General features: G+C 42.2%; 1 protein-coding gene across 1 annotated transcript in view; it reads right to left on the reverse strand.

The window, feature by feature from the left end:
• Positions 1 to 233: 233 nt before the first annotated feature.
• Positions 234 to 15467, reverse strand: part of KLB (klotho beta) — a 32287-nt gene continuing 17053 nt past the window's right edge. Inside the window, exons 2-5 of the mRNA XM_014857226.3 lie at positions 13358 to 13868; positions 11297 to 11565; positions 6176 to 7319; positions 234 to 3110 (exon numbers count right to left, since the gene is read on the reverse strand). Of these exons, the coding sequence (XP_014712712.3) occupies positions 2722 to 3110; positions 6176 to 7319; positions 11297 to 11565; positions 13358 to 13868 (2313 nt within the window). The 3' untranslated portion in view covers positions 234 to 2721. The remainder of the gene's footprint in view (positions 3111 to 6175; positions 7320 to 11296; positions 11566 to 13357; positions 13869 to 15467) is intronic.

Consider the following 15467-nt stretch of genomic DNA (forward strand, 5'->3'; position numbering starts at 1 on the left):
AGTCTTCCATGTCTTCTGTGTCTACTATGGATAAGCACTTGTGTGTTATTTTCCCAACTGAGGTGCAGGTGTCAGTGTCTTATTTTATAATGAGAAAACATACATAGAAGTAAGTTACCAGTTGTCGCAGCTTGGGAGGCTGAGGGGGGCAGGGTTGGGACAGAACCCAGCTGGAATACCAAACCCATCCATATTCCACGGTTCTTAGAATTGATCAGCTTGTTAGTTGAATATAAATAATCAGCATAAACCAGTTTATTTGGAATAAATTACATTAGTAATTAAACATTTAGTCACAATGTACTGACCTCATTTTCTAGAGGCTCTTTAAACATGATAGTTAATGTAATATTTCCATAAATATGAAAGACTTACTAGTGATAGTTATATTAAATACACAATGTAACACAAGAATACAAATGCTAACACGTTAGATTTTAAGATGATTTTTTTTCCCAACAAGTCTCAGAAAAGCTTAAACTTTGAAGATTTGATCCTGTCAAAAGCTATCAACACTTTATAACTGACTCTACGATTTTTAAGTGAGTTTAGGATAAACCCAAATAGTATAAGTGATCATGAGCCCGATTAAATATTTACCTAAAGATTCTTGTATGATGATGGCTTAAAAACTAGAAAAATAATTCCCAAGCGGCAGAAAGGGAGCGATTGTGTAAGCATTAGGTTAGGAACTTTAGTAATTGGTGAGTTTATGGTCAGGCAAGTTCAAAAAGGAGGACGTAAGTTTCAAGTGTAAGCTCTAAATGTAAAGACAAAAATGGTGAAGGTTAATGAACTAGTAAACCACCAATACAAGATAATTAAAGCACAAACTAGAGACGAGGAAAGGAAAAACCTAAGTTTAATTCCAAATCTTTGTTATTCCTATGGCTAAATATGCATTTCTTTTTCAAAATCTTGCGTGTCAGTTTAAAAAATTGATGAGTGGCTCAACTGATAACTTCCTATGAGAATATTCACTGGAGCTTGGGTCAGAGCGAATCTGTGGCACAAAGGAGGAAAAAACAGCCAAGTGATTCTTTTAAATGATCGTCTTTCCACACGGTAACATTAATTGACCAGTTACTGTAATTGTGTGTAGCTTCAGGCCCACTTAGTGGGTTCTCAAAATACCAAGAATTCCTGGCAAAGCATAACCTAAAAACTCAAGTTTGGGGGAGAGAGTCCAGTGGGGCAAAGAGAATAGGCTAAGAAAAGAAACGAGCAAAACTTTACTATTTGAATTTGGGCAGCTAAATAGCAAACTGATTTCTCATCACTTGTATTTATTTGAATTGACCAATTGTGTTATCTTTTTACAGTATCTTTGAAATTTGTTGCTATTCCTTATCAACTTGACTCAGTTATGTATGAAATTTGGCTTCTGACATAGGTGGACCTGGAAAACAACCGTCATTGCCTTAATTTAGGGTAGTTTCCTACCAAGGCTTTTTGAACAGAAGAGCTTTCCTTTGACTCTTGAGAGTGAGTTCTGGGACAGAGTGGACAGTGACTAGCTACTGTGTATACTGAGTGGTTGCTTAAATGTTGGCTAACAGAAAGAAAGAATGGGTGTAAATGAGTTCCAGTTTTCTTTCTCCAGCGTTTAGAAGACGCTGAAATCTGAAGGACAGAGTTCAAGGAAGTCAAATTCAGACTTCAGAATTTACTTAATCCCAGCTTCAAAGGTGCAATGTGGAAACAGTTTTAAGTCATTCAGATCATCAACGTTCTGAGTTGCATCTGAAGAGTCACAGTGCCAGTTCCAGATGTCCTGGCTGCGTTCTGCACCTCGAGAGGTACCTAGATGTGTGTGGTGTCAGAACCGTGACGCTCCTCAGGGGAGAGGGCAAGTCTTAGGATACTGTCCTTTGATGAATGTTTAGCTTTCGTAAGTGTGCTAGATCTTGTCACCTCACAAAAATCAGGAGGAAGAATGATGTCAATTTGTCTTGAGAGGAAGTTGCTGTACTGTGAGGTTATGTGACTTCCCCTGTCTTCACAGGCAGTTGGGTCCAGCTCTCTAATCTTAGTCCTCTGATCTTTTTGTGAGATTAGTTATGGAAGTTACATGTTACTTTTTAAAAAATAAGGTCTGATAAAAAGACCTCACAAATCAGATGTTTTATAAATACTTGCTAACTTGTTTCTATTGAGAAAAACTAAAGGATTGATATGCTTAAGAGTCTATGCAGTAACTGGATATAGACAAGCACTGCTTACCCTACTGTGATTTTCTTTCCATTTGAGAACCACCGTAACCTAAAGAGGAAGCACCTTGTTAGAAGTGACTGAGTATGTCTCTAACTATCCAGTGTTAAGAGTTTTAAATCTCTACTGTGGGGTCTAACAAAACAAAGTTGTACTTTTTCAAAACAATTTTTTTTATCATAAGTAGCTATCGGTATTTATAGAAAGCTAGAGAAGAATGCTGGAAAACAGCTCATCAAACTTCATGCAGCAGTGTATCAGATAATCCTCATAGCTTACTGACTCTCTAGGTGAAGCCTTTATCTTCAGATCCAAGAACTGAATTCACTGACATCAACACCTAAGGGAGAATTCATTTGAAACACAGCAGAGAGATCCAATGTCATCAGTGGCTACCACTAATATCTTAAATTGTCTTCTTTCTACAATATGGGTGTATCTTTGTTACCAGTATATGGAACTGGAGTGAACTTGTAAACTTTCTGTCTTGCAGACAGAAATAGGATCAGTTTAGCTAAGAACTCTCTTGTGGCCTTTTTTTAATGGTATGTGTTGTAAGTTCTTTGCTTTCCAAAATTTTCTTCTCTTTCGCTTATGAAAAATGGTAATTGATAAAAGTAGAACCAGGGTGGAGAAGAAGCAACAACCAAAGAATATCAGTGGTGTCTTCTGCACGAGAAACAAGCAGACAATGCACTCGGTGCTCCTTTGAGTCTCATTGCATCTCGGACTACTCTTCTCAGAAGGGAAGCCACTGCTACTGACCAGTTTGTTGTAAAAGTGAATTGAGGATTTAGCTTTGAAATCAGATGTGAAGAATCCAAATCTGGGTTTAGATTTTTCTTCAGTCAGTTTGAATGCATAATAGCCTTTGATTTTGACTTTATCAATCAGGTATGCTGAAAAATATCAGAAATGGACATTATTAATTACAAATAGACTATAAAATATCTTTGAATAAGAATTTAGTTTTCACTGAAACAAGCTAAACTGATGCCCATAAAAAACAGGTGGTGATTTCCATTAACGGCCTTTCAGACATTCTTTTATGATTGATATAAAGAAGAAAGTTAAAATATATGTAATAATTTGTTTAAAAAGAAATTCGAAGTAAAACTTTGATCCATAAATAATACAAGAATGCCTTGTGGAAAAAGCAAATTTAAGAATTGGAGCCATGGGGGCCAGCCCTGTGCCCAGTGGTTAAGTTGGCACGCTCCGCTTCAGCGGCCCAGGGTTCTCCGGTTTGAATCCTGGGCGCGGACATGGCACCACTCATCAAGCCATGCTGAGATAGTGTCCCACATGCCACAACTAGAAGGACCCACAACTAAAAAATACACAACTATGTACGGGGGGCTTTGGGAGAAAAAGGAAAAAAATTTTTTTTTAAATCTTAAAAAGAAAAAAAGAATTGGAGCCATGAAAGTAAAAGGACTTAACTATCACTTTTGTTCACAGGGTCACAAGCAGAAAGATCTTGCCTGTTTGGCAGGATTCCAAACCTCAAATGTACCCTTGTTGCTGCCCGAAAACCACACTTGGTTTCCCCTAGTCACTCACTCTCACTCTCCCACTCGACTGTTTTACACCGTCTCTCTGTCTTCAAACTTACAGCACCCCCTCTGTCCTCCTTGCTTTGGAGTGATGACCTTCCTTGCTTCTTCAGTGAAAAACTGAAGCACTCAGGGGAGAACTTCTTCAGTCTCCCACAATCACATCTACGCATCTCCTGGCATCTGCACTATATTCTGCCTTCTCACCTGTTACTATAGATGACTCCACTTAATTCTCTCTTGCCCACTCAAGGACTTTGCTCCAGGTGTTCTCCCCTCTCTTTTCTCATGTATTAGTTTTCCCTCATTACTGGGTCATTTCCATATAAACGTGTAACTTCTGGTATCTTAAGCAAAAACTACCACCTCCCTTGATTGCACATCCTCTTCCATATATCTTGCACAGCTCTGGCTCCTGTTCAGTCTTTTTTACTGGTTTCTCCTCTCTCTGACCTCCGAATGTTGAAGTGTCCCAGGGCTCAGCTGTCTTCTCTATGCTTGCTCCCTTAGGGATCTCCTCCAGCCTTATTAAATACCACCCATTTGCTCTTGACTCCCAAATTTGTATCTCAGCCCCAGACCTCTCTGAATCTGAGACTCATATCTGTCAGCCTACTTGACATCTCTAATCGGATGTCTAATAGACATCGCAAACTTAACCTGTGCAACGCCAAGCCACTCATCTCCAAACACTGTTCCTACCAGTCTCCCTCAACCTGGTAAATGGCCACGCGTCCTTTTAGTTTCTCAAGCCAAAACCTTGGGATCATTTTTTCACTGTTCTCTCACACCCCACATCCAATCCTGTTGACTTTACCTTCAAGATACATCCAGAATCTAGCCACTTCTCACCATCTCCACTCTCAACCTGATCCAATCCACCATTATCTCTTACCTAGACTAGTGCAACACTCTTTCTGTTCTTCTCCTTTACACTGTATTCATGAAAGAACAGCCAGAGCGGTTATTTTACAGTCTAAGTTAGATTATGTCAACTTTCTGTTTAAAACCGTCCAGAACCTTCCTATCTCAGAGTAAGAGCCAACGTTCTTACAATGGCCTACTGAGCCCTACCTCTTCCCTTACCTCCTGACCTCATCTTCCATTACTGTCTCCCTTGCTCTTTCTTCTCTAACTACTCTGACCTCCTTCCTGAACCCCAAACAGACCAGGCATGCTCCCACATTAGGGTTTTTGCATCTGCTATTCTCTCATCTGAAACACTCTTTTCAGATAACTCCACAGGTTTACTGCCTCACTTCTCCAGATTTTTGAAGACTTCCCTAACCACTCTATCTAGAATTGTAACCACTCTCCTATCCCCCACCCTGGGCGCCCTCTTCTCTGCTGTTTTTTCTCCATTGACTTTTTCATCTCTGACATGCTATATCTTACTTATCTATTTGTTTGTTGACTCTTATCCCACAAAAATCCAGGCTCTACAAGGACAGTAATCTTTATTTCATTCAGTGGTGATACGGTGCCCAGAGTAGTTTTTGCCCATTTTAGGTGCTCAATAAATATCTGTCAAATGAATAAATTTCTGGGAACTTTTTGCTGCTTCAACAAATCGATCATGAACATTTAAAAATAAGATTTAAAAAAAAATGATAACAGGGGCCTGCCCGGTGGTGTAGTGGTTAAGTTCACGTGCTGCTTCTCTGGCCTGGGGTCTGCAGGTTCAGATTCGGGCATGGACCTATGCACTGCTCATTGAGCCATGCTGTGGCAGGTGTCCCACATATACAGTAGAGGGAGATGGGCACAGATGTTAGCTCAAGGCCAGTCTTCCTCAGCAAAAAGAGGAAGATTGGTGGCGGATGTTAGCTCAGGGCTAATCTTCCTCAAAAACAAACAAAGAAAATGATCATAGCCAATGCTGGGAAGAGTATGAGAGATAAGTACTCTCAAACACTGCTGTTTATAACATTTGACCCAATAATTCCATATTGGGCAATCCATCCTAAAGAGACAATCAGAAATGAAGACAGAGATTTATGTACAAAGATACCTATTTTTTTAGTAGTTAAAAAACCAACCTAAGTATCAAACATTAGATGAATGGTTAAGTACATGGAGGTAAGTCCATATGATGAGATATTAAGCAACCGTTAAAATAATGTTAACAAGGAACTTTTAATGATGGAACACGTGATAGTGAGAAAAAAGTTGGATACAAACTATTATAGCATGAACTCAATTGTATTAAAAATATCTAGCAAGCACAAGTCTAGGTGCTTATTTTGGAAAGTGAGATTTCAGGTTTTTTAAAAAAATACTTTTCTATACTTGCCAAATTTTCCATAATGAGCTGTCTGTCACTAATGAGCCTACTCCCCTCCTTCTTTTGTTCGTATTAGTCGGGAATGTCATACTTCACTGTATCTGAAGTGGTCCCCGAACCTCACCTTTTAAAGCCTCCTGAACGTATTTCTCTAGGTAGTATTTTCGGAGTTCATCATTTTCCAGAGACTGGTCATCGATGCCATTGGCAGTAATGTAAATATCCACATCTCCATAGTTCCTCTGGATCCACCTCAGCACCTTCCGTTCTCCCCAGGGCATCACGGCCAGGCGGCTGGGGGAGCTCAGGCAGGTGATGTCCTGCAGAAACTGGACGTCCCTGTCGGCGTCGTAGTTGCTGCCGTTCTGGCGCGCGTGCATCACGAACCTGGTGGTGAAGTGGTTCAGGGCGTAGAAGTCGGCAGCGCCCTTGACCAGCCTCCTCTCCTCCTCGGTGAACTGAGGCAGCGTGGACCGCGAGAGCCCTTGCCTGTTCTTGAAGGCGATGTACTCCTTCATGGCCGGCGGGTAGTCCCCGGTCTTGAAGAGGGGGTCTGCGAACCAGGCGATTTCGAACTGGAGGAAGCGCTCGGCCGCCTCCCAGTGCGAGTCCGCGTAGGGGTTGGCGGGTTCCGCCCAGTCCGAGTGCAGAGACAGCGACACGGCCCCGCGCTGCGCAGGCCGGTACCGCGCGTCGTAGAGGTGCCAGGCCCGCGCGTGGGCCATCAGCAGGTTGTGGGCTGCCCTGTAGGTGTCGTTACTAGTGCGGCCGTAGATGTCACTCAGCCGATTGGGCTCGTTGATGGTGATCCAGAGCTTCACCAGGTCCCCCAGCTCCTGGAAGCACAACCCGGCGTAGTCCAGGAAGGCCTGGGCCGTGGATGGGTTCAGCCATCCGCCGCTGTGCAGCAGAGGCGTGGGGAGGCCTAGGTGGGCGTGGGTCGGATAGTACAACGTGACCATTGGGGCGATGTTGAGCTTCAGTCCCTCACTGACCACACACCTGTAGTACCTCAGAGCTTGTCGGTTCACCGAGGACAGGTTGCCAGTGGGAAGGATTGAGGGCCAGTCGAGAGCAAACCTGTAGTGAGTGACTTTCATTCTTGCCAACATCTCAAGTTGTCTTTTGATGCTGACAAAATCTGTGCATTGCGCTGGCCGCGTTTTCAGCCTCACTCCTTCCACTCGGTGCAACAGTCTGTTGCCGGTCACATTCCACACGTACAGGTGAGGATCGCTGAACTGGGGCGAGGAAGCCACCGACTCGGGCTGTGAAAAACAAGCGCGTTCAGGTAAAGCACACCCCGCAGACAGGCTCTTAGCGTACATGGCCCGAGAGGAAGAAGGGCCCCGTCTTGTTTTGCCTTTCACTGACAATAGAGGAAATAAATGATGCATATGTCCTTCATAACGACATGTGTGTTCCTGCTGTTCTCCTGGTGATGTAAACGAACAGGGCTGATGGATTATCCTCCCTTCCAGCCCTTGAAATTTCCCAGGGAGACCAGAAAACATAGGGAAGGAACCACACCCAGGGCTTGGCTTGGAAAACAAGCTGTTTTTCAGAAAATGCTGAGAAGCCGTTTTGCAGTTTGTCCTAAAACCCACGTTATACAGTAGGGTCTCATGAGATTCTCTTCAAATGCATGAAGAAATTGGCTTGGTACCCTCAATTAAAAGGAATCTCTAAAGATGGACCTTTCTGCCATAAATTGGAGGCAAAGTTAAAATTCCAGTTGTAGGGGCCAGCCTGGTGGCAGTGGTTAAGTTTGTGTGCTCTGCCTCAGAAGCCCAGGGTTCCCAGGCCTGGATCCCAGGCTCGGACCTAGCACTGCTCATCAAGCCATGCTGTGGCAGTGTCCCACATACAAAATAGAGGGAGATTGGCACAGATGTTAGCTCAGGACCAATCTTCCTCACACACACACACACAAAATCCAGTTGTAGAGAATTTCACCGAGGCCAGCACTCGGGGTTGGAGGAGGCTGGTTGACTCCAGCCACAGTTCCTAAAGAAGCCAGTGGGATGCGATAGGGAAAGACTCCTTGCATCTGCCGAGTGCAATTCTCTAACATCTCCTATTTGAAAAGTCCAACTGATATCACATGTGCATCCTTGTGTTCTTCCCCACCCATGTGCCTGTGAGAATATATCATTTATTCATCCAACAAGAGAATACCGAACACCATCTTTATGCTGGACACTTGGATTAGGAGTGGAAAGGACAGTAAAATACTCCCCAGAAACTCCCAAGTTGACTCTCGGATTTCATGGTGTCTCATTGCCTGCGCTTCCACCAAGAAGACAGCCTTGGTCTCCTGTTCTAGTTCTGTCCCTTTGAAACTCAGGCTTGGCAACTCTGTATAGTGACAGAGCAATCTCACCCCCTTCACAGGTGTGCTGTGAGGTGTTAACGACTCTGGGCAAGTGCTCTCTCAACTCGAAAGCACTCTACAAACATAAGGTAGTTATGACTTGGGTTTAATTCCCCCTAGTTGCAATAATTGCCTGCTTGAGTCTAAGTTAAAACAGAAATGGCTTAAGAAAAACATTTCCAAATTCAAGATTAACAAGAGAAAGTAAAAGTTCTGTCCTTGTTTTAAAGTACTTTTTCTTTTTGTGACTGAATTTAAATGCACCTGGAAAAAAATAATTAACCTTTGGTAAATATTTTCCCTCTAATTGTTTTCTCGTGTGTCATCTTTCATAGTCTAATTACAAAACCACATCACTGCCCACTTGCCATCTGCCAACCAGTTATCTAGAACATTAAACTGAAAGAACATTGATCATGTGAGCATGAAGTTAAATCTGTATATAATTATTTGAGTAAAATCCTTCTAGCCCGGATGGTCAGTTTCAGTGTTTTGAAACCTCAGAGCATCATGGTTTTGAAAGCAAGTTTACACAGGGCAATCTTGCCGTAAAGTAAGGCAGGATCAAATGAAAAATCTCTCTTCCTTTTAAAAACCTCCGAAAGCATTAATCTTAGCAAGTGGGTGTGATTAATCTGCTAAGAGATCTAGTTAAAGATAATGTGCCCTGGTCTCAACCCTAGCTCCCAGAGCTTGGGTGTAAAATTCTATTCCCCACTGAAAGGATCCTGGGCTCCTTGGAGAAATGGCTTTTTCCAGGTCTGGCGCAGGAATAGCATGAGGTGAGCTGGTACATCTTGCACCAGAAAAATAAGAAAGTGCTTAAAAACTGAAAGGGAAATGTCAAAAGGACACAAGAGCATCTTGAGGGAGTCCCACTGGCCACATTTGAGATAATTTGAGCACCAAACATCTAATGAAACAATGACAACAATGATTTATAACATATTGAATTTAAAAGAACCCACCTAATAAACATAGAAGGAATAACCTAGTTAGAAATTCACCATTTTGCAATCTACAAAGTAATAATTAATTCAGGCAAGGCTCATGAATCAATGTTAAGGCCACTGGATGAAATGTTGTTGGGGAACAGGATATTTATACAGTCTCAAAGTATCACCATCAGATTACTTCTTAATTACAAATGGAAAAGGTACCTTTCAATTAAGAGATCTGGCAAATGCCACCTTAACCAAGACATCTGGTGGCTACTACTTCAACCAACGTTTTCAGTAATGAAACAAACTGACATCATGTGCCTCCTGATGTGATGTGTTGGGAAAGATACAACATCATCTGTGTAGTATTATTTCCAGAAATGGTTAACTGAATCTAATAAAGAAAAAATTAGGGGCTGGCCAGTGGCATAGTGGTTAAGTTCGCATGCTCTGCTTCGGCAGCCTGGGGTTCGCAGGTGCAGATCCTTGGGGCAGACTTACACACTGCTCATCAAGCCATGCTATGGTGGTGTCCCACATACAAAATAGAGGAAGATTGGCAACAGATGTTAGCTCAGGGTGAATCTTCCTCAGCAAAAAAAGTAAAAATGTTGACTTTATTCATTCACTATGTATTGAGCATCTGCCATATGCCTGGCACTGCTCCAGTAAGGCATACAGCAGACAGCAGCACCTCATACATCTCCATGTGTGGAGAGAGCTTGCATTCTAGTAGGGGAAGACAGGTGATAAATAAGAAAAGTGAGTAAAGTGGTTGCCAGGGGATGGGAGGTGGGAGAAATGGGGAGATCCCTGTCAAAGGGTACAAACCTCAGTTATAAGATTAACAAGTTCTGGGGACCTAATGTACATCATGGTGAGTATAGCTAATAATACCATATTATATACTTCAAATTTGCTAAGACAGTTGGTCTTAAACCTTCTCACTACAAAAAAGAAATGGGAATTATGTGACGATATGGACTTGGTAGCTGATGCTGTGGTGATAATCATTTTTCAATATATAAACCTATCAAATCAACACATTGTATACCTTAATCTTGCATTATGTTGTACGTCAATTATAGCTCGATAAATATAAGCTGGAGAGAAAAATGAAAAATGTGAAAAGTGCACAATATGTTAGATACTGATGAGTGCTGTATAGGAAAATGAAGCAGGGAGGGGAATGAGAGGCGATAGCGATGGGTAGTTGAGAGAGGAGGGATGGCTTATTGAGATGGTGACATTTGAGTGAATATCTGAAGGTGAGGAATGAGACATGTGGGAAGGCCCCACTGGGATATAGAGACCTCATAAGGCAAATTACCCAAATCTGTCAAATAAGAGGAATCACTTAAATAAAGGGCCACTGATAATTTGCTTTTGGCAAAACAAAAACCTAAAAAAAATTTTTTCCTATAATTTTGTTTGTTTTTTTTGTTTTTGAGGAAGCCTGGCCCTGAGCTAACATCCATGCCCATCTTCCTCTACTTTATATGTGGGACACCTACCACAGCATGGCTTAGTCAAGCAGTGTCATGTCCGCACCAAGGATCCAAACCGGCAAACCCCGGGCCGCTGAGAAGCAGAACGTGCGAACTTAACCGCTGCACCACTAGGCCGGCCCCTATAATTTTGACACTACTAACAAATGCCTCTCAGAAGAATGACTGTAAGTTCCCTGAGACTGTGTACTCCTTGAGGGCAGCCTCCATCTCCATCACCAAATATGAGCTCTGACACATGAAATGCTCAGGAAGCATTAACTCTTCTCTTCCTCTTTCCCCGACTTCCCTTCCTAACCTTCAGGTGATCATGGTATTTGATATCGTCTGACAGCTATCTTTTAGCTGTCATTGGGTAAATGAACTAAAATATTGTGTACTGTTTGCCCCACTTTATAGTTAATTTGTACATAGCCACTTACCTTGAGGACAGATTCAGTGACACCCCAGGAGAAGTCGCAGGGAAACTGACCCTGCACATCTGGTGTGGACTCTTTTAAAGTAAAACCATTTTCTTGGATGATCTGTTTATAGTAACGTGCTGAAGACTTGGGTTTTCTTTCTTTTTGTTTACTATTAAAATCCACATAAAATAATCCTCGGCGAGTGGTGTAAGCATCCTGCCACTCAAATCCATCCAGGAGAGACCAGGCAGTGTAACCAAACACTCGTATTTCGTCAAACCTTATTGCTGCTCAGAGGGAAAAAAAAAAGCAGAGATGTTTGGAAGACTAAACACTCTGGTTCATGTTTACAACTTCACTGACAACATGCCAGGGACAGCATATTGCGAAACCAACCTTTTACCTGTTTTGCAGGCCCATTATATCAAACAGAAAATTCATGTTTATGCTTCAACAGTAGCAGGGAGTTGCCTCTAGAATGATTCCCCCCACCCCCCAACAAGTGAAGGACACAGTTAAAGAATCAAATTAAAAATATTCCGGAGAGTGTGCAAATCTGTGTCAGAAGGCATGGAAATTTCCAAAACTCTTGGGGACCAATGCAGATGTCTGCTTGTGATCAAGAGTTTCTTATTTCAAGCTTGGGTTGGTTCCCATTTGTGAACAAACTATCCATTCTATGAAATTATCCTTCAGGGATTGAAAAATCAGCTTTGAGAATTAACATAAGTGAATGTAGATATAAGAGGAGAAAGAAGTAGGGTGATGGAAGAGAACAAGACCTGACTGGGCCGAGGGGCAGGCGGTGGCAGGGCTTGCTCTTGCTCTGCTATGCTCCTGGGAGGCTGCTATTGAGCAAGTTTCTTGACCTCAGTTTTCTCCTTTGTAAACAGAAAAGACTGGAAAAGATGATCTCTCAGGACCTTTCTAACTTTAAAACTGCAGTTCAGTGACTTTTAGGAATTGAGTAAAAATGAAACATGGAAATCAACAGCAGCAATAAGAGCAACGAACAACCAAATCAACCATGAACCATTTTCCTTTTCTTAAATGCTTTCATTTCTCTCATAGAAATGCCTCATTTCTGCATTTTGGAGGTTTTATCACTGACATTGTTTTCCTCAAAGGTGGAAAATCCATGCCAAGAGATGCCTGTGAGATAAATACATTTCAACAGGCCCTGGTTCTAGTCCTTTCTGTGTAGTGTGCTGAGGAGAGGTGGAATGGTAATGTCTGGGGAATGACACCCATTCTGCCCAAGGGAATGGCATTTGGCCCAGGCCCTGTAGGCAATCTTCTGCTCTGGAGGCCCCGATGTACGTGTGCCCGAGGCTGGGCATGGCTCTTTTCCATGCTGCTCCTTCCTACAGGTTAGGGCAGCAGGGTCTTGCTCTCCCTGAGGGCACCCCCTGAAGACTCTCCTGCAGAACCTGAGATTTTCCTCCAGGCTTATGACTTCTAAAGAGAGCTACAGACTTTTAGAAAGATCCAGAGAGTTTCTTTATATTTGAGAGAAATGGAGCCCAATTCTGCAGGGGCCAGAACCATCGTAATTTGAGCTTGTATTCTACTCCATTATTTCAATCAGCCACCTGTAGATGTCACTACTTGAGTAATGGAGAAAGAATGAGAGGCTAAGTAGGGGTCTGAGCCATATCCAGGAACAACAGAAATTACTCAGCTTTGCCATTCATGGCTCATTCTTTGTCTTCAGACTTTTTCGTCATTTAGTCATGTAATAGAGTCAATGGAGCACCGATTTCAAGAAAAGCTTTCAGCATTTCAGACTAAAGTACTACGGTTAGAAAACTTCGGACAAATCTTTTTTAGCATTATTTCCTTCTTAAAAGAATGAAACAGCATCTTGCTCCCAATTAAAGATGTATCTACAGTCTAAAATTATTTTGTTCTCAAACTTTTATTTAAAAAGACATGAGAGTCACATTTAAAAATTCTGTCAACATTGGACGATAGGAAAGGCCAATAACAGCAATAACCATATATTCAAATGTTACTTTAAATATCCTATGAGATCAGTACTGAAAAAGTTTTAAAAAATTGAGCTAATGCGCAACCAACCTCGAAGGACCTGATTGAGGAAATTCTTCATCATGTAGATGGCTGTGGTATCTTCTGTTTTCACGTGACTATCTGTGAACCAGCCATTCTCAGCAATCAAGATTCGGGGGTTGCCATATTCCAGTTTAATCCAGTTTAGCACTTCTCTTAAATTGAGTGACACATTTTGTCCCATTTTAGCCATGGTGTTCTGGGGCTTGAAATTGTTGGGTCCAAATGAAAAGGCAAAGAAGTCAGCTGTGCCCCTCACCTCATTCTTCTCTGCTTCAGAGAAAAGGGGTAGAATAGAGAGCAACTTCTTTTTCATCACCTCTGGATAGTCGCCGTCCCCGTGGATGGGGTCGGCAAACCACCCCAGCACAGAAACCATGGATTGTTGACACTTGAGTATATCCATCGTGTTTTCTGATCTGTTTGGCTCAATCCAGTGGGATCCCAACGTGATCGATAACCAACCCTTCTGATGTGGGCGGAAATTTATGTTGTAGTTATGCCAAACTTTCGAATGAGCCTAAGAAGAAAATATTATTAATCTTTATTGTCCTTCCTCACAAGGATTGTCACTTGCCTGATGGAAGGTCTTTTCATGAACAAATTAATGAAACATAGGGTGATGCAGGGGAGAGCTGCCAGGGAGCCCTGATGACCTCAAAGTCTGCTTTCTGTCCACTCCCTGGGCTTCCAACCTGAAGCCTCTCCGAGGGGATTGCCAAGGGGCAGGGAGAGAGCCCTTGTCCAACCTCCATCTTACTTCTCTCCCTGGCTGCCTTCCTGGGCCTTGTTTGGGCTGGGTACAGGTGAGATAGTATGTGGATTATAGAGTTTCTTCCTCTATATAAGAAGACACAGACCAGTGATCTTTCATTGTTCTATGGAATCTCCCTTAGGCCCTAATTTAGAAGTCCGGGATAATCCAGGCTCTAAATTCTGTAAATGGATAATGATAGAGCCACCTCCTAAGCTTGTTGTGAGGACTGAGTGAATTAACATACATATAGGGCCTTAGAACAGAGCCTGGAACAGAGTAACCTCTTTATAATCCTTGGCTATTATTACTATTATGATAAAAGGGCGGCAGGCTCTGCAAAAAGCAGAAAAGCTGGAAAGAACGTGGGCTTTGGGGTCAGCACACTTGGGCTTGAAGTTCAGGTACTTACTGTGTGGCCTTAGACAAGTCACTTAACTTTTCTGAACTCCTCAGCTGCAAAAGGAAGTTAACAATATGCTTTGTAAAGTTGTTGTTAGATGTAGAGCTAATGTATATAGTAAATATGCAGCATAAAATAGAGCACCTAGGAGGGACTGCCTAAAGACGGATGTTATTATTGGTCTTCCCCGAGTTTACATTTCCAGTCGAGCTCTCATAACAGCTTCGAGGTCCTATTCTGTTTAATAGGTACTTAATGACCACTTACTCAAGCCAGGCTTGTCCTGCCCTGAGGAGGCTAAAATAAATGGCACAGGAACTTGCCCTCAGGAGCAAGCAATCTTATTGGGAAAATAAGACTAACATGTGTGAAAGAGAAACATATAAATTGGCATAAAGTAAGGCATTAAATGAAAAAATAACTAAAGCCAGAAAGCATGGTTCAATAAAGGGCCATGAGCTATACTAGAAGGAGGAACCAACATTAAGGACTGCAATTAAGGATTCTAGGCTAGATAAATGCCCAAGGCCACCGCTCTGTCCCCGCCAGCCACACAATCAGCCTTTGTCTGTGTTACAGCCACCTCTCTTCCCCTCAGCGCTTGACTTGCTGCCTTTTGATGTCTCTTCCCAGGTGTCCCAATTTCTCTTCTATCTGGGTATTTCTAAAACAAGTGCACAAACCTTTACTATTTTTAACTCACAAAGTTTTCTTTCAGTCTTGCTCCTTAGCTTTTCTTTCGCTTATTAGAGATGTTTTATATTGGGTTGGATTAATCTGAAAGTGCCTTTTTGTAGGTCAAAAATAATCAAATATGAGCAACAGTTCAAACCTAACAGATTCTGTGGACACCAAAAATGTTCCAGGATGGGGAAAGGTGGGCGTTACTGTAAGAGGTGAGGATTCCAAAGCTGATGCCGCCTTGCTTTATGCAAGCATAGCTAATTTAAATCATTCCATGA

This window comes from Equus asinus, chromosome 3, assembly GCF_041296235.1.
Source record: "Equus asinus isolate D_3611 breed Donkey chromosome 3, EquAss-T2T_v2, whole genome shotgun sequence".
In the NCBI taxonomy this organism is placed as follows: Eukaryota; Metazoa; Chordata; class Mammalia; order Perissodactyla; family Equidae; genus Equus; species Equus asinus.